Raw genomic sequence first — 23,457 nt, 5'->3', positions numbered from 1 at the left:
GTTATCTCTCGAACATCATACGTTACTCTATATGAAATCTATTGAAACTTTTGTTTATATTGTGTCAAACATTGTCATGTGCTTAAGTTTAGTGTGGACTGAGTAACGTGAACTACACTCCTTTAATTGTAGGTCACATGATTATTTATGTTGACCTGAATACAGGGGATGGCTTACCCCCATGCTCTCACCGATCACATAGAATAATATTTTACAGTACAAAGCAACAGCTCTGCTATTAACTCTACCTTTGAATTTTTTTTTTTTATTGATATGTTTTTATTGACACTGTTAAAGAGGTATTAATGTATTTAGGGCACATGTTTTTGAGGGGGTTGTTGTTTGCTGTGAGGTTGATCAGGACTTAATTATATTAAATTGTTCCTTAGATTTTGTAGGGGCAGAATATTATAAACACTTTTCAATATAAATATGATATAATATTATATAATATAATATAAACAATACAATATAAATAATGTTCTGCAGTACAACAGAACCATCAACTATGACCTCAATATTAAACATGAAATTACATTATAATCTAACAGTTTACAAGCTGTTTAACCATCACAGTATATGTAATCCAACAATCCTGTTCTTACCTGTCAGTAACCTTTCTAAAGCACAGTTCAGTCATTTATCATTATTGTAAACATGCCTACCCCTAACTGTCACTTTAACTTGTCACTTACTCCTATAACAGTTGTATATACCTCATATTCTTTTTTGTTGTTGTAGCTATTCTCATTTTCATACTGTATTTACTGACTTGCTATTTTGTTTTTGTGCTGCTGCAACACCCGAATCTCCCAATTTCTCAATAAAGGATTATCTTATCTTATCTTATCTTATCTTATCTTATCTTACATATATATAGGATGCCTGGACTTTCATTGGACAGTCATTGGAGTTTCATTGCCAATGAATGTTTCACTGTAAATATTGTGCTTCTTTGTCCAACCAATAGTCTGACCCTCATAATAATAATAGTAAATTCAAATGATTGAAAGAAAAATGAAGACAGTAAATAATGAAATTAAGTCCATGCACCTAAAATTTAAGTGCACTTGGGTCCAAAACACACTGAAAGCGGATGCTGTTGTCGTGGGAAAGTGTGAATCTACACCCCTCTAGTGGTGGTATGTTAAGGTGGGATTTTAAAGGACCATTCCACTGATTCTGTGACAATACTAATTACATACTAACTCACATTCTCTTTAATCACAGCCAAGCTTGGAAGTCAATTATTCAGACAAGTTTTTGAAATTAATAATTATTAATATATCATATTTTGTTCTTCCTACTTTGTGGTTACTTTCCGTTCTATGTTCTTACACTAGAAACCAGTACACTCTTCAGTACTTATTATACATCACCTTTCATCAAAGTAATTTTTTTTGTTTTAGAATAAAACAATGCATGAATCTGAATTTAAGAGCCATTATTACACTGTTATAATTCAACATTGACCAAAATTAATAAAGGCCAGCTAACAAACTGCAGAAACACTTTTAGGGTCATTTTAAGGTTTAACTTTACAAAACTGTGACATATTAAAACAGATGTAGGAGAACAGCTATTTTACAGTTGTGTCTCTGGGACCTAATCCAGATCGGACAAACCACAGAAAGAAAAGGACGTTAAGGAGAGCCTACAAAAGTATTTAACACTGTGTTTTTCTAGAGAGCCCAACATGCTCTGCGTTAATGATACGTGAGGAATACATGTTAGACACTAGGGCTGTGATGGTACTACATTTTTCTAACCTGGGGCCTCTCTTTAAATAACATAACAAAGAGTCGGTCTAGACCTGCTCTTTGTGTAAAGTGTCTCCAGATAACTCTGGTTATGATTTGGCGTGATACAAATAAAATTTGATTTGATTTGATTTGAACTGCGTTGAAACACTAACACTAACCCCTTGTGGCTTTATTTATTTCACTACAGCAGATCCCCCAGACAGTAAAAACATCGACATGAGGTAACATAGCATGTTATTAGCACGATGGAAAGGCAAGTTTATTATCACTACCAAGTACGTATCCTTCATTTTTCAAATAAAATCCGTGGTGACTGGCTGTGAGACTGTACTGAGGCTCGTCTGTGTCGATTAGATGTGCAGAGGGTTGAAACAGCGGTGCTCTGACAGACAGGTTTCTTTTGCTGATTGCTGTGATTTTTAAAAAAACGTTTGTTGTTCATAATGTATCATTCTGTATGAAAAGATGCGATGCGTTCATGGGACATGGATAGTAAGTTTACTGCATCCCTTTAGAATTGAACGCATCAGAGATGCTAGATGCGTAGCAACATTACTGGGTCTATGATTTTTTAAATTTTTTTTGGAAAGGCAGTGGTGACACTCACTGGGTCCAACCCACGGTTGTCGTCACATTGGCATCACAGTATTGCTGCCCTGCTTTCTGTCACCTGCAGTTCAAGGGATAATAGGCATATTGATCAAACTTTCACAGTGTAAAAAATGTACTTAAATATAATGGGAACTTTGAGGCTGTTTGCCTCAATCATGATGTTTTATGGGCTACTCTCGTCAGCCTTCACGACTGGGAGAGTGCTGGCGTGCCAACTCGAATCCATGGCTGATGTAACTTGCCTATTGGTGAATAGGTCATATTGGTCATATTTTGTTACATCCCTTGCATGGGATAAAATGTATTTCATAATACCTGAATTTATGAAGTGTATCAAGTCTTTATATTGTATTTATAATGTATTTACAATACAAATGAGAAATTGTATTCCAACACCAGATATCTGGGGAGAAGAATCTGAAGAGTCATATCATCATGTGCTGTAATCAAAATAAGAAATAAGTACCCTGAACCAAGTGGCCTCTATACAGGATATGACCATGTAGAAAATGATGATACAGAAGTAGAAATTTTAATGATATCTGAACTGTGTCATTGACATTTTCATGTATTTAATCAGGAGCATAACTCAACAAAATAGGAAAAGTGAAAAAAAGTTTAAAAGTGTAAAAAGATTTTATAACAATGCACTAATATACAATAAATATGTAAATGTGGCTCATGCCAATCCAGAGTGGATTATACAAGATTGGTCAGTGTCTGCAGGCAAGTTGCGGATGACCACAGGTTTCCACAATCTGTTGTCCTGCTGGTAGCGGTTGTTGTTGCCTTGCTGCAGAGCTGGCGGTGCCTTTGTGTTGCGGCCATAATAAAGTTTTTGATGAGCTTTGCTCTTTTGTCTTTTGGTGCGTCGGCTCATAAGGAGCTGATTGATTTTTGATGTCAGGCCCGGACCTGTTTCGACATCCGTTTTTGAAGCTGATTTTTGACGTCCGTTTTTGATCTTGATTTTCGAGTCAGGTTCGGACCTGTTTCAATGTGCGTTTTTAAGGCTGATTTTTGACATCAATTTTTGACCCTGTTTTTCACCGTCAGGGTCGGACTTGTTTCAAAGTCCGATTTTGAGGTCGATTTTTGACCTCGATTTTCGACGTCAGGTCTGGACCTGTTTCAGGGTAAGTTTTTTAAGGTCGATTTTTGACTTCCGTTTTTTACCTCCATTTTTTAGGTCGATTTTTTTATGGGGGGGCTATTTGCCTTTAATTGAAGACAGACTGCTGAAAAAAGACAGGAAATGTAGGTCGGAGAGAGTGGGGGAAGACATGCACCAAATGATCGGCAGACCGTGACTCGAACCTGCGATCAGTGCAATGAGGACGGTAGTGTCATGTCCATGAAATCTGGTTATGTTTAGTTTTTGTTTTGTGTCTATGTTGTCTTGTGGCTTCCTGTTTTATTTTGAAATCTAACTCTCCTCTCATTTCAGGTAACTTGCCCCTTCCCCTTGTGTGTTCCCAGCTGGTCTGATTGTCTTCGCTGCCCTGATTGTTTCCACCTGTTCCCCATTACCTTGTCTATATATTGTCTGCGTTTCCCTTTGTTCTGTGCCAGTTCGTCTTGTCCCATGGAGTCAGAGAACCTACGCCACTTCCATGTTATGCTTTACATCAATTCAGGTTTTGTATTATTTTGATACTTTGTTTTGCTCTTGCTTGTGTTATTTTGATACTTTGTCTAGTCTTTTTTTGTCATAGAAGTTTTTTCCTCATTAGAGTAATTTTTGGTTCTTTCACTTGTATTTTCCTCTGTAGAGTGATTTTCATTTTTTGCACTTTGTTATTAAAAGATTTGTAGGAGCCATGTTTTATTTATAAACATTATACCGCCAAGCCACTAGGCGGCAGTATTTCCTTAGTGTACTGACCTGAACCAGATGTTGGCGGGGGTCAGGCAGGTTACTTTAGGTTAATCAGTGTTGCACAGGTGAGGCTGATTAAAGGGAGAAGCAAACAGATATCGACTGTGCTTGAGCATTTTTTCGGTTTATTTTTAATATGACAAACCATACGTATGTGGCTTCATCAAGAAATTAAAGGAAGATTATTATTTCAAACACAAGGAAGTTTTCGTTGGTTTATTGCCTTGCCTGAGTACACGTCAAAACAAAAACAATCAGTATCCAGTAGTGGCTACAAGACTAGTACACTACTAAGATTGTTTATTTGTACCTTGTTTCTGAGTCTTGCATTTGGGTTCAAGTCCTAGTTCAGTTGTGACAGGTAGCCTCTGTATATGGGGCGCATTTTTGACGTCGATATTCGACGTCTGGTCCAGGCCTCTTTCGACGTCCATTTTTGAGGTGTTTTTTATTTCGTCAGCTCCGGACCTGTTTCAATGTGCCTTTCTGAGGTTGATTTATGACTTCAGTTTTTTACCCCGATTTTTGACGAGAGGGCCAGGGTGGTTCTTGATGTTAGATTTTGAGGTAGATTTTTGGTCGATTTTTGACTTCAGTTTTTGACCCCCATTTTTCATGACAGGGCCGGGATGGTTCTCAAATTCAGATTTATGGTCGATTTTTGACTTCAGTTTTTGAACCCCATTTTTCACGACAGGGCCGGGGTGGTTCTCAAATTCAGATTTCAGGTCGATTTCTGACTTCAGTTTTTGACCCTGTTTTTTGACGACAGGGGGGGTGGTTTCTCAAATACATATTTCAGGTCGATTTTTGGTAATTTTCTTACTTCAGTATTTGAAACTGTTTTTTCACGACAGGGCCGGGGTGGTTCTCAAATACAGATTTCAGGTCGATTTTGGGTAATTTTCTGACTTCAGTTTTTGACGAAAGGGGGGGTGGTTTCTCAAATACAGATTTCAGGTCGATTTTGGGTAATTTTCTGACTTCAGTTTTTGACCCCGATTTTTCACGACAGGGCCGGGGTGGTTCTCAAATACAGATTTCAGGTCAATTTTGGGTAATTTTCTGACTTCAGTTTTTGACGAAAGGGGGGGTGGTTTCTCAAATACATATTTCAGGTCGTTTTCTGACTTCAGTTTTTGAAACTGTTTTTTGACGACGGGGGGGTGGTTTCTCATATTCAGATTTCAGGTCGATTTTTGGTAATTTTCTGACTTCAGTTTTTGACTGCAGGGGGGGTGGTTTCTCAAATTCAGATTTCAGGTCGATTTCTGACTTCAGTTTTTGACCCTGATTTTTCACGACAGGGCCGGGGTGGTTCTCAAATTCAGATTTCAGGTCGATTTCTGACTTCAGTTTTTGACCTCCATTTTTGACGTCAGTTCCGGATCTATTGATATTTCCATTTTTGAGATTGATTTTTGATGTCGGTTTTTGACATCCGTTTTTGATCTCTATCAAAAACATCATGGCAAAACTGACAATCATGTGGGACCTGACTTTCTTTAAATTATTATAATGTAATAGGAAATAGATATACCTGAACAAGTACTGCAGAGTGGCAGGATGGTGTAATGGTTAGCAGACAATTCAACATGTTTCCCTTCCCCTAATAATCATTTAACAATACGATTGTGCAAAACTAAACAAGCCCTTCAGGATGGGCATCCACTGACATCAGTGGATAGAGCAGCTATCCCGTGAATCCAAGAGGACATTTGGTCACCAATTCACTCCTCACTTCCAGCAGGCCGTCAAGCATGTTTTCCTGTCCTGAATAGTCATTTAACGTTACCATATACTATACTATAATGATTTCAAATCACTTATGGATCTCCTGTAGGAAGGGCATCCACTTAGCTCAATGGACAGGGAACCTACCCTTTTGTAACGAAGAGTTTGTTCACACCCTGGTTCAAATCCACTGCTGGGCAAAACAAATAACAATGTGGGTGGTGCTTTAGTTATTGTGATGTCATGGAAAACAGACACACTTGAACAGTGGCAGGGTGGCTTGGCGGTTAGCAAGGTTGACTTGCAGAATGAAGGTTCTGGGTTCAAGGCTGGCTGGGGCTTTTCTGAGTGGAGCTTGGTGGTTCTCAATGTACATCAATCGGTACTGGTAGCATTCCTGAGTGTGGAGTGTGGCTCCCCTTAAGGAAGGGCATCCACTTAGCTCTCTGGATACAGTCAACATTACATTACATTACATTACAATTATGCAAACCATAATCAGTTAAAATCACTGATGGATTCTGGTGATGCAGGGCATCCACTTAGCTCAATGGATAGAGCACCTACCCAGTGTATCAAAGCATATGTTCGCACCCTGTTCTTTGATGTTCTTTCAAATCTGCCATACAGTCTTGTTTCCCTTGTTTCCCTTTCCAGATCCCAGGCAAAAAAAAAAAAAAAATCTGGGGGATGCATTTTTTAACATTACAATAATTTCATGAAAAATAAATAAACTTTGTACATCAGCACTATTGTACATCACGGCAGCAGGGTGGTTTAATGGTCAGTAATATTGTCTTGCAGGTAGAAGGTTCTGGGTTCAAACCGGGTTTGCGTCTCTCTGTGTGAAGCTTGGCTGTTGTCAATGTGCATCTAGCCGTACTTCAGAGTGAGGACTATTAAAAAAATGATGTTAAAATGTAAACAAAAATCTCTATCTCAGATCACAAAATTACCTTCCTTGGCAAAATGGCACACAACAATTTCTACAAGGGCATTAGGGCAGAAGATGGACCACAAACAATATCTGCACATTATTTTTATACATTGAAATCTAACGTCTATACTCACTTTTTCATCTGGACCAATACTTCACTAAAATAATATACGTATAAAGGCATTGTGGAATCACTGAAAAAAATATTGAAAAGAACAAGCCAAATAATCAACAATATTTAAAATATTCCTGGGATTAAATTACTGTCATGTTTTTCCCCAAATCTGATTAATTTCATTGCCCAGATATATTGTCCAAGATGCGATTCCTGCAAATGACCAACAGGTGGCAGGGTGAAACCAGACATTGTTGCAGCTGTTGATACATCAGACACGTCCAAATAATTATGTGTATTTATAGACAACGATATCCATAAGTCAGTTGTGTTATTACTTAGTGAACTTGATGTTTATCCTCTGAATACAACCCTTTGATCCAAACATTAAAATGTAAGAAAGACAAAAAGGGCAAAATAAAACAATTTAAGTCCTCTAACCCTCTTTGGAAACATTCTTCTGGCCTTCCTCTGTTGCAGTGTGGGTAGTATTGTTTACATCACTAAGCCCCTTCTGGCTGCCTGTTGTTGCATGAGAAACTGTACATATTTATTGTTTCACAGATGCAGCGATACAAAAGCTAAATTAGCTCGTAATGTTTGTTTTTTTCATCTCTGAGAACAAGGAGGTTGTTTTAACTGTAATTTCAATGTAAGGATGTTTACATTACATTTTAATAGAGGCCTGTTAGCCTGTTCATACATCAGGGAGGTGAGGTGAATGTCATTGTGGGCCAAACTAGTGACGCCATCACTGCAAGAAGAGAGTCATATTAAAGGTGTTCCCTATAGAAACCTTAATTTCCTCTCTTATTACGGAGGTCTTTTGTTGGTGCCTGAATGCATAATTTGCAATGTATATCTTCCACAATAAGAGAAACGCATTCTGATTTTAGTTATCAGATTTAATCTCCACACTCTTCTATCCTGACCCCCCCCTCTGAGCCCTGTTCTTGTAAGCTTGACAGACAGGTCTAACACCAGCTCAGCTGTTTAAGGTGTGCACTGAGTAGAAATAAGCACAGGATATGAAAGCACATCAGCCGGCATTATTATGCAAAATGTGCTGTGAAATGAAACAGCACATTTCTTTTGCATGAAAGAAGATTATAACACTCAGGCTGCCACAGGTTGAATAAATGAAAGAAGTTTGTGTTTTATATTCTTTCCAATAAGCGTCGTCGTTTACAGTTTATTGCTGCTATATTACAACCGTCGGTGGGCTTTATTAGTGCAAAATATATGGACAAAGGTCTCACAAACAAGTATAAAAGGGTAAAAGGTAGAAGTATTAGAATTTTGTATGGAATAAACAGATCTACGTACAGTTTTTCCTTGGAATGTAGTTAAATAAAAGACAGTAATCCTTCAAATGAAATCAAAAAAATCTGTAAGTAAAAAAATTCCAGCAGAAGACATGATGAGAAGAAACGATATTTTTTATTGCATAGAGTTCTGCACTAATAATACCAGTTCAATCAGGAGAGACCAGTAAATGAAGTAAGGAAGAAATATTACAATGATGATGTGATAATGAATCATGGTCAGAAGTCTTTGGCGCTCGGACTCTACGGGGGAGATATGGTGATCGAAGGGTGTCGGCCCTGAGTGGCCGCAAGATCTAGTCCGGACACTGGTAGTGGAGGTGTTGGCTGATGATGTCATCTGAGGCTGATTAGAAGATGAGCTGATGATGAAGACTGGCCGGTGGTGGGGAGGTTGGAGGGGCGCACATAAGGATGGCATGAATGAACTGGAGGCAGAGAAAAGTCGTATTTAAAAAAGGCAGCAGTAATATGATAGGCTAACGGTGAGCGTGTGCTGCAGAGCTATTGGACAGATGTGACCAGGTGATGAGTGCAGGAAAATAAGAGTGAGCATGCGCGAGTGAGAGCAAAAAGGTGTGAAATATACCAGCTTACACAATATAGTCTTCCTGACTGAACTAATGCTAGAGCTTCATTAGCTTTATTTGAAACAAACATTAGGAGATGATCGGCACTGCAGACATTTCTACCACACTGTTCTGAGATCCATCATTATTAACCCATTCAGGGACGGAGTAAATATTGCTGAATGTTAACTTTTTAACGTTTTTAAAAATGATTATGCATGTGATCTAGTATAAAGTCTTAACATTATAACTATTGTGATACATGATATCTATGCTTTGAGATAAATGCTACAGAGGTGGAATTGATAATGGCACTCCAAGTCTTAAGTGATTCAAAGAAATGCTAATGTAGACTATATATGGATTTATATTGGTCATAAGTGTCAGACTTTCTATGATGGATATTCTTATCTCTAAGTAACCTTCTGTGAGTTTCAGAAACCTGCTCTTTGAAGATTCCCACAGAGCTCCCACCCCTCCTCTTTGCAGCTTATATTAATGTGTATATTTCATCTTATCTAGTATTCCTGCTTCTCATTGTTCTTTTCACTCTGTAAATTCATTCTTTAAACTGCAGTCTGCATACAAACTAAAAAAAAAACACAATTCCTCGTGTTGTGAGTGCTATTTTTGGTCTCTGCTCTTTATTTTACACACTGTACTGAAGATTGCGGCTGACAGACATTCTGCTAAAGCTTTCATTAAAAAGCTGCAGCCCAGGAAATTGTCAGCAGGGCTCCTCAGAGCAGGAGCGAGACTTTAAGAAGCAGCATCTTGAGGTTGGGATGGAGAGAAGGCTCAAATTCCGGACAGAGCGGGAGAGAGCAGTTTTCATCATTATAGAGTGCAGGGGGCAGGCTTTTTTTTCCTTATAATTATCACAGAATATTTCTCATATAATTTGAATGTTTTAATATGTTTGAATCTATAGGATATCACATAGAAGAATTAAAGAGATTTTTTCCTCCATAATGTTCTTTTTAAAACTTTGATTAAAGTTGTTAAATTCTTATCAAATTGCCAATTATAGTTTACAGAACAAATACAGTTTATTTCTGTCATTTGTCTGAAAATGCAAAACAATCTATGTAGTTCTTAAACACAGAGGATAAAATATATGACTCTACCTTTTACTGGTAAATATATATGAACAGGGCTTTACATTAGCACCCGCCAACCTGCCAAATGCGGGTAGAACTGGGCAGTGATGGGTAACTCACTCCCTCTTACCAGCCATTTTGGCGGATGGTTAGTGTTTTCTTAGTTTTTAATTGGGGACAATCCAAACTGACGAGAGGGAGAGACGGAGGTCAGAGAAAGATGATCCAGAGTGATCTATGAGTAGTTTATCAGAATTTCTAATAATGTGGTCCAGCAGTGAGCAATTTATAGTCATGCAGCAGAGTGAGGACACCTTTCTGTGTGTGTTTCCTCATGCTCTGCCCCTCACTTAAAAGGGCTACGGTCTGCCCTGTATTTCCGTGAACAACCTTTACAAAGCATAACCCAGCAAGCAATAGCCGTCATTTAAACATCTGGGCTAGATAGCCCTGATTTAGTCCGGCTATGTGTAGCCCACTTATAGCGAAGTCATCAGTGATTACAAGGTTTTTAGTTTCGTCGTTTCTTTGACATGGTTGGTATATAGCCACCATTTTGCTCAGAATTAGACAGGCTACAGGTAGCCCACTTTAAGACCATCAGGCGAAATAGCATTAAAATTTACCAGAAAGCTAAACAAAGTGCTCATAATGCTTGACATTGCATAGTTCCTGCACATGATATCATGATATGCATATGATAGCTATATAACAAAGAATGTACCAAATGCACATTGAACAAGACAAAAGAACAGTTACTAAACTGAATAATTTAAGGCCAGAAAACAGAATCAGGATTAAACAAAGTTTCATATCACGTTATCACTTCAGTCCGTGATCACCCGCTCCCTCTCTCCTTCCCTCCTTCTGTGCTCCTGCACAGCAGCTCTCCCCCTCTCTGTGCTGCGAGTCTGCATCACAGTTTGGTGAAGGTGAAGAAAAAAAAAATAGTGGCTAGTGAAAATTTTGAGTGGCTAGTAACTTTCGAAAACCACTAGCCACAGTGACCAGTGAGCAAAAAAGTGGCAACCTCCTGTGTTGCAAAAATAAAGCCAATTCGGAAGTGAAAAAGCTGCAGTTCCTCGAGTGTCCACTTGAGGCTGGCTCCTGAAACCGACAAATTATGGCAGATGGGAAAATGCCCATTTTTAGAGAAGAAACAAACATGTGCAAACAGCCTGGTACAAAAGACAGCTGTGTTATGAATAGCAAATTTTGCTATTCAACATAACTGTTTTTTCATTTTATAACTTACCCCTTTTAATTCCTATATAAGCCTTAAATTAAAGGGGGTGGTCACTTGAGTGACAAGTGGATGCTGCTAGCTGTCATGCTCGACATTAACACAGTCACACAGTGGGATTTTTAATGCAAAACTCAGACACAATCTGCCTTTCTGTGTGATTTACAGATCTTTCTGGCCGTGCAGGAAGTCTGTGTTCCAGCTTTTCGGTGAGTAAAATGCTATGCAAGTTAAATGTTAGTTACATGTTGTGTAAATGGTAGGCCTACATGAAATTCGCCTTGCCATTCTTCCTGTAGTCCGTACCACTTTAATATTGCCTTCATCATACGCATAAGCACGACGTTTGGCAGCGGGTTGTTGCCTTTCTCTCTGGTGATTCATCAAACCTACACATATTAAGCTTAAGCTCTGTGTGGGAGTGATCATTTACAGCAGACCTCAATTGTGAGTATACTAATATAGCTCTTCACCTTTTCTCTTTGTACCTTTTTTTTTAGATGTATTGTAAAACAAATATAAATTAAATTCTGTCATCTCTTCTAAAAATTTGGATTTGATTCCAGTCGCTAAATGTGGCTGTGAGTGAGTCAGTAAATGTAATCACTGAATATAAATGTCAGCGGGTAATTACTGACAGTTTTAATATCTTTTTCTCATTGTAGAAACAGTCTAAACCTTAATATCTACAGCTGTATTAACCACATGGGGATGCTCTGTAGAGATCAGTTGGCTGGCAGGCTGCGTCTCTGTGCTCTGCAGAAAGTTTGGTCACGACGGGATGTACTCTGTGAAAGTTATCACAAAAACAATAGCCAACTTAATATGCCATCTCCGTCTTTCTTACACACACAGATTCAGTCCGCCTTCTTCGTTACTAAAAAGATGAGTTTCAGAGGCGGTGTGATGCTTTACAGAACATATCAGGAGTCAGGAATTCACAGACACTGCATCTACAGCTCAATTAGCACTGTGGTATAAATAGAGTTCACAAGTTAGCTGTAAGGCAGCAGGATGCACAGGAGAGAGAGATGTTCAGAAACTTGACGATTTCAATGTGTGATAAAAAGGAACAGGCAGATTTAAATGAAGACTTAAGTGTAATTTTCAGCTTGTGTAACTGTGCTTTTGCAAGATTTATTTATTACTGTGTGTATTAATCGACAAGAAGCTCTATTTCTGGCACCAACGTTCACCTGTGGAGAGATATGTGAAACCACAGCATTGACACGCGTTACCTCCAGCTGGGTTTGGTTCAACGTCTTCTTTTAATGTGTGTAACGGTGATACTGGACGCAAAAAGCAGATTATGTGTGAAAAAAGTCAGAGAGTAAAGATGGCGGCTTTATATTTCCTCCACACATCCACCCCTTTGTGTGTCTCGTTCACAGGCTCGTCTGATGACCACTGAACATGACGAGTGATTCCCATGTGAGGAGGAGTGCAGGGATTGAAAGTGACTTTGAGGCCCTGAGCCCTCCTGCTATCACAGAGCATGTTTCACTCAAATCTTCTGCTTTGCAGACAAAGAGAGGGGGAAAGAATCTGACACTGACTGCACTATTTTCTTGAAATACCTAAAGGGGAAATTTAGACATCGATCTATATCAAGCACAACGATGACAAAAGCAGTAGATTTGGTGTAAAGAACACAGAACTTTCACTGTGTAAAAGTGTTATACTGTGATCTTACTTAAACAAGACTTGATATAACACATACACACTATGTGTTGTGACAGCATGATGCTCTGCTTACGTTAGGCTGTTAATTGTTTTGCCGAGGTGAAATGTTCCAGCGCCAACAAGAGGGAACGCAAACGACTTTTCTTCATGTCAGAGGCGCACTTACACATAATTAGATCAGTGGACCAGTAGGATAATACATTTAGTAGATATCATCTTTAAAAAAAATCCCGTTGTCTCAGTTACAAACCAAAATGGAACCACAGAGCCGTTTTGTGTGGCATCAGATTTCTTCAGGGAATTCTCTCAAGGTCTCCTAAATCTCTGCTCTTAACTTCAAACGCAGCTGTGATGTACCACCGAGGCTTTGACTTCATTATTAAAGTACACTAAGAGATGCTTTTCATGAAAGGTGTACATGTTCCTACAATGTCTACATTTGTCTACATCCTGAATGAGTCTTTTTTGGCCTCAGTCGAACGTCCGTCCTCAGAGCCACAGGACTGATTGAAATCAGTCAAATTAGATTCTGTTATCTATAATTTATCAGTGTCTGCTCACAGCACAGACTCACATATAAAGACGTATTTTTCCTACAGGAACACGTATACATACTGTATCCTAATATATATCTACCGCTGATTGTTCTCTATGTCTCACAATCATGCACATGCACATTGCTCTTGCACTATAGTTGGATGCTGAACTCTCAGTCTCGTACTTGAACTGTGCATTTTTTTCAACACAACTTGTAGACTTTTATACTTACAAACATACATACATAAGTCAGCATCAGGGGTTATAATGTCAAAACCATAGATTCAACTTAAAAACTAAGACAAACTAGGACTGAAAATAACTACAAAAATGAAAAGCTCGATGAAAATGATTATTTTTTCTTATACGTAATAAGAAAAGTTATAGCAGGAGCTTCCCAGCTAGCAGGGAACGTTCCCATAACATTGGCTAACATCACCTACAAGTTCTAATTATGAAAGAAAACGTTTTGATCTAATATTCAAAGATTAAGATTAAGATTTAAGGATGTTTATCATTTCAAATAAAGTTCTTGTAACGTTAAAACTTAAGACAAAACGTTTTCACTGCAACATTCTGAAGATATTTTCAGGATGTTATTGAAGCCTGGCATGTCAGAACGCCTTTTATAAAACATTTGCTCAATGTTACATAAAAACAAAGGTAGAACATGCTCACTGCAACATGCTGAGGATCTTTTCAGGATGTTAGTTTGGCCTGAACTATCAGAAGGTGATTTATAAAACGTTCCTGAAATGTGATTTGAACATTCTCACTGCAACTTTCTGAAAATGTTTTCAGAGAACGTTCTCCTGCTATTAAAAGGAACATTCTGGGAACCAAATAAAAACTTCCCGCTCAAAACATTACCAGAACACGGCACGTAACGTTCTCAGAACGTTCTTAGAACTAAGAGCTGGGTTAGCACGCGTATATCCAGAGGTAGCGGGTTCAACAGTTTTGGGGGCACCCAAACCAAAGGCACCCTCTCTGGTAGTTTCACTGGACACATTAGGAACATTTAATAGAAAGCAGTGGAGGACCTAAGTCATCTGGCTGGAACATAAAATGAAAAAAAATCTCTTAAGCAGGGAGGAGCGAGGTCATTTAAAGCTTTATATACAAGTAAAAGAACTTTAAAGTCTTAAATATTGAAATATGTCCTTTTGATTCTTTGTTTAACCTGACTAACAATCCAAAACCCAAAACAACCCCAAAGATTTTCTGTTTTATAAGAAAAAGAAAAGACTGCAAGACTGCAAATATGATGATAATTTTAAAAGTTTATTATAGTCCCCTGTAGTCAAAACATCTCGTTACATTAGATACACTAACATTACTTTAGGATGTCTTAAATTATATTTCAATAAACCTTTAAAGTAATGAAGTACAAAGTGAGTCTCATCTGTTGTGTAAAACACTGCTGACCACTACCGGTCAGAAGCATGAATTATACCATGAAACAGCATGAGGCTATAAGACACACAGAGCTCATAAAAACACCATAAACAGACATGCAACAGAACATCTGCTCAGCAGCTGGCGTGCACGACGTCTTGTTTGGTGCAGGCAGGTTAGTCAGCTGCTGCAGGCTGACTGACTGATGCTGGATGGGGCCTGAGTGTACACATCCATGTGTCTCTGTCACTGAAGCATCCCAGTCCCTGCAAGCGCTTAGGTCCATATGTATTCACAGAACATGGGAGGACAGGAGCAGTGCAAGAGTTAGCTCTGCGTATGGTTGATTGTTAACAATTAGGAATGCCATAAATGTACTCTTTTTATTTTTTGATCCAAAGTGGACATTAAATAAGTAAACCACAAACCTGCCCAGAGTAGTGACTGGACAATCACCCTGAAGATAAACCAATGTGCTGTGCTTAATGACACCTGGGCACCTGAAAGGCTACGTATACAGAGACCCTCATCTCACCCTGTTATCTTTATTGGTTGTTGCCGTAGACTGTGACATTTGAGATCACCCATTGGATGCGTCAGTGTCTTCTGAAGCCGCCGCCATGTTGGTTTTTTGGAGCCAAAAGTAACCATATTTGGACACGAGCTTGGTACTTAGGTGGAGCGAGGGGTTAGCTAACGCTAAGCTATCAAAGCTAATCTGTGCCCGTGGTTAATTCGTTAACTTGGGAATAAGCTTAACCATCATGTTTCCAACCGTGTGAGAATCTCTTTGTGGTGGTAGCCGATCAGAGTCGTTTATTTACTTATAAGAAGCTAAAAGAGCTTGTGAAACGTAGCGGACTCACCACTCTCTGGGCCGAATCTCAGGTGAGAAAGCAGCAAGTGAACGGCACGTACCGGGTAACTTAAAATAATGGGTCTTCTCATCACTACAGCACTGAACAAGCTAACGGGCCAGATATTGTGAGCGCAGCATACCTGCTATTTACTGCTTAAATTAGTTAGTACGATAAATCACACAGAAAGTTATATTATTTGTCTGATATTTGGAAAAAGTTATCCAAAAGGCCACAACACAAACAGGTCTGAAGGTTAGGTTCAGTGTCTGAGTTAGCTGTGTTGATGTGTAGCGCATAGCTAGCAGCACCCACCTGTGACTCAAAGCCCCCGCGCCCCTAAATGTACATAAATATGAGCAAAAATATAGCTTAGATAAGTTGTTATATAAAGATTCACTTCCCATAAAGTTGTCATGAATAGTGAAACTAACAATAGTTAGTAGTTATAATTCTGCTGTAACGTTGGGCATTTCATTATGGGGCCTGATGAGCATTGACCTCAGCCTCAAGTGGCCAGTCGATAAAACTGCAGTTTTTGGTCCTTCCTCTGTTGCTTAATTTCTCGGCCCTGGAGTTGGCTGCTTGGTTGCTGCTTAAAAAAAGCTGATATGGTAACTTTTAAGTGACCTCTTTCTTCTTTAGTTTATAGCTTTTTATAGTAAATCCCTGTTACAGCTTTGAAAAAAGGGAAGTGGACACTGTGACGTCAAAAGGAACATTGTTTTCTGATCATTCAGAGGTTACAAGTTCAAATATGAACAAGCAACTTAATAAAAGAATAATCTGATGAATCATGAGCGTAACAATATGAACGATTTTAAAGCAGAAGATAATCCTGAAGTTTATCCGGGCAGAGCCACTGTCCCCGCTGCATTTAAACATTCAGAAATGTTCCCTCACTGCCCTTTGGTTACGTCCCCTGTCTCCTCTAACAGAGCGGTAAAGCTAATGTTGTCGTTGCATAAGAGATTATCTTAACTGCTATCTTTGCCTGGATCGTAGGAAATCAAATTCTATCATAGTAGAGAAAAAAAAGGACAAATAGTCTCTTTTGTGGTTTACGATGCAAATGTTATGTCATGTGACCGTCAGAGTGGAAACAGGCTCATGTAAAGGCCGACAGTGGGTTGTGGTGTGTCAGCACTTGTGTAACTTTAGGTGAGGGCTGAAGGGGGCTGTGTAGGTAATGTGACCTTGTTTTGCAGTCACACCTCCCCTGACAGTCATTGTGAGTCTGACAGATGCTCCACCTTCAAAAAAACAGCCTTGACAGAAACACTTCCTCCATGCAGGAGAGGAGACCTTCAATTTCTCCCGTTGAGTCACACAGCTTTATGACGACACAATGACGACCCCCCGCCACGCAGATATTAATAATAAGTATCCGTAACTTATGAGTCATAGCTTCAACTGTATGTGCTCAATTAAGTTGTTTCCAGCACCGGATCTCCCGTCATACACTGAAACATGTATGTGTGTGGCATGGTGTGTCAAGCTGTGAGGGAGGAGCTAAGACAGCTACTATCAGTCAAATGCTGCCTCATCCATTCTTTATGTAACAGTCTTAGGTCTTTGTCTAAGAGTAGTCGTTTCACATCTTTTTTTTTAAAGAGAAGTAAACTTTACTTTTCGTTCCTTTCTCAGATTCATTCATCTGAACTGTTTTTAGAGGCCTAAAGTTGTAAAAAAACCACCCAGAATTTCACAATAAAAGCAGAGATTAGAGAAACGTCCGAAGATTTAACATAAATACTCAACAGAATTACGGTTTTGTTCTTGTGTTTTAGAGAAAAACTCTCAATCCCAAATTGGTCCGTCGTCCCTTGGTGGATTCCGGCCAGGTTGTTAATCGCTGACCTGCAAATTAAAGACAAAACCTTCAACAAACTCGACAAATGCAAAAAAGCTTGCATCCCACATGTGGTTTGGTGAGTATGAAAATTAAGTGGATCATATCCTGACCTACAGCATTCTCATCATAACTCCACACATATGAAAGATTTTGGAAAGACATGTTAGACAGCGCTAACCGCCACCGTAGTCAAAACAACCAATGAGAGAGCATCTTTTGGAAAAATGGCGCTGGGGATTATATGCCAAGCAGCTCATGGATGCTCAATGAAGTAACTTAATAGTGCCTTACGTTCAATTTGTCTCCCTATCTGTATTTAAATGTATGTGATGCCTTAACAAGAGCAAACACGCGAGGAAAACTGCAAGTTGTAAAGGTCTCATACATTAAACTGCATAGATTAGGGTTGTGTAACCAGTCTGTTTCAAACTCCTCCCAAAGAGGAAATGACTGGCTGTGATAAAAATGTTATGTGATATTACTCAGCAGGATTTTACTGGAATAAAATTGAGAATCCTTTGATTATTTTGGCACCTTTTTTTTTTCTTTGATTTCAGACAGGAACAGTGACAGTCTCAAAAAAAAAAGAGAGAGAGAGACAAGAAGGGAGGGGGAGACAGACAGACAGACAGACATGTGCCGAGACAAAAATGTGACAAATTCTGCTGAAAGATCAGAAACCATCGCCGGATTCCTCTCAGATTACAGATCATCTATACGTTTATCTCGCAGTAACACGCAGCAGACTGTAAAGCGGTGAGATCTGAGCAGCCCAGAGGCGTTACACAGGCGCTATGATTCCTCCGTGGTCATGCATGTAGTAAAAAAAAACAAAAAAAAAACAGAGGGAGTGAGTGTGAGCCAGCCTTATCAGTGTTAACCATGTGTGCGCAGTGGGCAGCGGCGTGATGGAGCCGCGAGCTGCATGCATCCTCGCGCTTTTTAGCCGTCGAGGAAAAAAAAAACACACGGTATTGTATCTGTCGCCACACCCATCACATAAAGCCAGACACGCGCGCGACGGTAGCGGCAAAAGAAAGCGTTTTATGTCGGTGACAGCGACATGACAACAGCCGAGGGCTATGGGTGAGCGACGGATGAGTCACACACATCCACCAGCGTCCCCCCTTTTTCACGGCAGACACACTAAACCCGCTGAAAAAGATGCGTGGATGCTGCCAATATTGATATGTGTGATAGTGCATAAAGGCTGTGTGTGTGAATGGATGATGGGCGGTGATGGTGCACGTGGGGGCCAGTTTAAAGGAGAGGTATTTAAAGATGTGGACACGTCTCTCTGTCAATGCGCATGATACTGCGGTTCCACTACTATGGCACGCTCCAACTCACCTTGAATCGGCGCACGGCCGCGCTCCTGTCATTCGGGTGCGGGGCTTGTACGGAGGACCAATACACGCCCCAAAGCCTCAATCAGCAGCCAATCCAATGACGGCAGAGGCGGACCTGTGGCTGCATTCTCACACTTGGTTTCACTATGCGCTCGTAAAAACGGCTCCGTCTACTACAAACGCGGCGGTGCAGGTGCTCTGTCTCTTCGGGAGAGGATGCGGATGGAAGGACGGGGGAGGGAAGGGATGAAGGGAAACGCCACGAGGAAGGAAAATAGGATATGAAAAGGGGGCTTTTGCGGAAAAGACCGTGAGGTGCAAGGTCGAATATGAGAGATTGGTTGAACGGGGCACTTTGCGTGGTAATAGCTGGTCGGCAATAGTACTATGATTTGGTATGTGGCCACTCTGATAGCAAGTGTATTCAGCACCAGAGGAACGGCCGCTCAAGGTGAGTTGAAGTGCAATATATCTTGTGCCGCACATAGCATATGATTTCTGCTGTGTTCGCGTGCGCTTGGTGCTGCATTTTCCTTTTCTGTGTTAGCTCACATGAAGTGTGGGGCTTTTTCATTCTAACAAATGGCTGCATTTCTCATATGTCACGTGAAAGTTCAGCCCTGGTTAAATCGTATCAGGGAAACAGCAATTGTCTTGAAATGGCTCGTATGCATGAAACGTGAGAGGATAATTCACAATCATGTGCAGAATGATTGACCAAGGCAAAGATAGGCTGATTGATAAGGCTGCTGCTGGCTTGCAGGCCTGTATTGTGGGATCCATGAGGCTCAATTGTGTGATAAAACAAGCAGCATATTGGAGATAACGTCCCCGCTGCTGAGGGAGAAATGTGTGCATTGTATCATAGCAAGCAGTCCCATTTGAGTTCTCCAGAGAGGGGTGTGACCGTCTCAGCCCTCAAGATGGAAAAGTAACTAAATAATGCATTGCATGTCAGATTAAATGCACTCTTAAATTGATACTTCATGCATGGGATTTGTATGTTGAATTCCACATTGCACATGGAGGTGTTACACACCGCTGTGTGTAATGCACCGAGCACACACAGGCTGCAAAGCTCGCCTAAAGCTGATCTATCATAAACTAGTTATTCCTGGAGAAACAAACTGCACAATTTCCCCTTTTGTTCTTATTTTTCCCTGCACTCTGTATTGACCCATGTACTTACTTAACCTTGCTTTTCCACTCGTGTCCAGATGAGGGAGACATGTGCCAAGCTGTCGCTTGGTAACTGATCCCAATGACCCCTCATATACACAGTCAGAACTGGTCTGCTCACAGGTCTGGCTCCTCCTGCCATGACAGCAAGGTTCCAGCTGAGCAAAATGTCAAAACTTCTTGTAATTATGTAATTGAAACGTGTTAGGAACAGATACTCTCTCAATGGTGTGATGTTAAAAGTAGAAATTCTCCATTTTACGCCGGGATGGATGTGACTTAATATCATCCACTCAAAAGTGTTGTCTGGTATCGGCACCGCACTGAAGGTGATTTACTTTTGGCTGCACCAGAGAGTCCCAAATCACAATGTAGTCTGCTAGTAATTACAAATGAGCTGGTCCACTTCCTCTACAGTGTCTGAACCCAGTCTGATGCAACACAGAGCCTCTGAAATGCTTTTTAAGACCAACTGTGACTCATTTTTTACTCCTTTTTACCAATTATACGGATAAGACTGTCATCGGGGTAAACATTCTCTGACAACATTCATGGCATTTTAATGTCATAGTTTCGTACATTCATTTGAGCATTATCACTTTAAAGGTTGCCCGAGAAAAGACATGCAAGATGCCAAATAAGTACAGCTGAACTGAAGTTACGCATTTCTTTTTTATGCCCAATATTTTGAGTATTTAGATTATTTGTTTTCTTGCTGAAAGTTAGATGAGAACATTGATACCATTCTCATCTTTAAGTTCAATATGAGTTTAAAACAAGCAGCTGTTAGCTTAGCGTAGCATAAAGTCTCGAGGCAGTGGGAAAGGGCTACCCTGGCTTTGCCAATGTAAATCCACCGAGCAGCACCCCTAAAGCTCACTATTTAACACTGATGAGTTTAATCAATACCAAAATTGGATTGTAAAAACGCAAATGTTTAGGTTTTTAAGGTTACGTGTTTTAGTAATGCTTGGTCAGGAGCACTGATTTCCTGGAGGTGCGTTTTTACTGTGACATCTAGGAGACGGATCAGGGTGTCACTCATCCCAGCCCATCCCAAATAAAATGTGTCTAGAGGCTACAAGAGGCTGTTTCTTTTGGACAGCGCCAGGCTAGCTGTTTCCCCCTGCTCCCACTCTTTGTGCTAAGCTAAGCTAAGCTAAGCAGCTGCTGGCTCAACCTTCATAGTTCCTGTCCAAACATTAAAATTGGCTCAGATCTTCTCAACTTCCTCTCATCAAGAAAATTAAGAATATACCAAACTATCTCCTGTTGGTAAAGGTAATCATATATATATTTCTGCTCTCTAGTTGTAAGCTTTAAACTGCATGCTTTTCTGTTGAAAGCCAAATGCTAGTTCAATGTATGGCAGCTGTTCTAGCACCTGCCCTCTCTACTGGGAGCCAGTGTGATCCTATCCTTTCGGATTGGATATCCCACTACCAATTACGAAATACAATATTAAATGACGTGAAATGGGTTTTCCGTAGTTAAATGTAAGAGCTCTGATAAGATGATTTGGTTTCTTTTCATTGCCTGGTGCATGGGAGATACTGGTCAGATTTCAAAGTACCAGTGAACCCAAATCAAAGCAGATGGTCCAAAGATAACTCGCTCAAAAAGCAAACAGAAGAACAGTTGGATAAGGGCAGCTCAGTTGAGCGGAGACTTGGCTCCTTCTCTTCAGTGGTATTTTGTTATATGTGCACTTTGCTCAGTGTTGGAAAAGGCTGACAATTTACAGCAAGACGCAGGCAAGAAGAAGAATCACATTTGCTTGTATGTCTAATAATTGTTTAAATATATTAGTTGTTTTTTTAACAGTAAATTCCACAATAAGGTGATATTAATATATTATAATTAAAAAATATGTCAATATGAACATTTTCATTTACCTCAGAGCGCTGCTAAACCAGTAAAGCTCAAAGACCTGCAGGCTGTTGTGTTGGAGCCGGCATTAACTTAACTGAAGGCGGGTGTCATCTGCAAACATGGTTTGAAAATGTAGGCAGATGTGTTTCTAACTGGTATTTTGTTGGCTGCTGCTGTCGCAAAGAATCCTAATTTGAACTAGAAACCTCCTCTCAGTGCTTCGGTAAAGGCAGAGCACACCTGGTTGTCAGTGTAAGTTTTGTGACGTTGTGATGTTGTAGAAAGAAAGCAAACTGAATGTCGCTCTGGAACCCCTACAAGTCGAGGAGCTCTTTGCACTGAGTGAATACTTGTCCAAGGTTTACTCTTGTTATTTCTTGGTTTTTGTCCCTCTTTGCCTTCTTTGACTCTTCTGCCTTTTCTGCCAAAGGAGCTCTTTTCTTTTGCCAGATAGTGTTTCCATAGTTCTTACGGTTGTTCCACTGTTGCCCATTTCTGCTACCTTAAATCCAGCCTCCGTTGGCAGACAGAAAAACATAAACCAATCTAAATACTTATGGTCTCAATAGTCTGTAGCCTTTACAACAAAGCCAATCAAATGCTAAGATTTTCCCGTCTTCTGTAAGTGTTCATTAATTAGAATGATGTCCTCTAGTTGAAGCAATTTAAGGCTTAGTTTCGGTTTAGGGAACTTAACCTGCGATCGAAATTTTAAACAAAATTATTGCTTGTGAAAATCATATCCTTATACGGAGTGGTGTTCATAGAGAGACTGTCTGAAAAGTCGAGTCCCAGATGCATGAAATGTTTTCATCTTTGAGGGAAATTGAAAGTCTAAATGGGTCAAGTTTAGCTGGGATTATTGGTGGCTGGCAGGGTGGTGTTGAAAGTGGAAGGTGAAGTCAGTCTTCTTAATTTCCGACATTAAAGCCTCGGATGTCGAGTCATCTGAGTTGACTCGATACCCCTTTGATAAATTAACCTGATAGAAACTGAATCAGGGGTCAAGCGGGTCATATCAAAAGTAATATATGCTCTAAGGCTTACTCTTTGATTGACTTGATGTTTTTTAAATAACTGTTTCCATCATTGATGCATGAATGGCTCAAGAGTCAGTGCCAAGGCGTAGCGTTAGCGGCATGTTAGCAGAGCCGCAGCGTCAATGCTCTGTCTGTGTCTACACATGATGCGTTCAGGGACAGTACTGAGTGTATGTCACCTGTTTTGGCAGCACTCAGAGCCCAGCATACTACCAGTGTAGTTACATGATTAAAATGGAAGAAAATAGACTTTGTGTAGCACGTGTAGACAGCCGTACACAACATATTTTTTGTAAGACGAGTGACTAAAAAGCGTGGCTGAAACTCAAACTCTGAAACTGCAGCTTTTTGTGATTTTGCTGATGGCGTATTCTACACAAAAAAATCAATTCTAAGCTGTAAGATACGAC

At 39.9% G+C, this 23,457-nt stretch overlaps 1 protein-coding gene across 1 annotated transcript in view; it reads left to right on the top strand.

The window, feature by feature from the left end:
- The first annotated feature begins 19,155 nt into the window (after nucleotides 1-19,155).
- igsf9ba (immunoglobulin superfamily, member 9Ba) overlaps nucleotides 19,156-23,457 on the top strand; it is a 77,411-nt gene continuing 73,109 nt past the window's right edge. The window contains exon 1 of the mRNA XM_069668927.1: nucleotides 19,156-19,407. Coding sequence (XP_069525028.1) covers nucleotides 19,344-19,407 — 64 coding nt within the window. The 5' untranslated portion in view covers nucleotides 19,156-19,343. The remainder of the gene's footprint in view (nucleotides 19,408-23,457) is intronic.

The sequence above is a fragment of the Semicossyphus pulcher genome, unplaced genomic scaffold, assembly GCF_022749685.1.
Source record: "Semicossyphus pulcher isolate SPU_LCO1_2020_fin unplaced genomic scaffold, fSemPul1.0.p SCAF_19, whole genome shotgun sequence".
In the NCBI taxonomy this organism is placed as follows: Eukaryota; Metazoa; Chordata; class Actinopteri; order Labriformes; family Labridae; genus Semicossyphus; species Semicossyphus pulcher.
The sequence above is the reverse complement of the archived record's forward strand: the minus strand, read 5'-3'. Positions and strand labels throughout refer to the sequence as shown.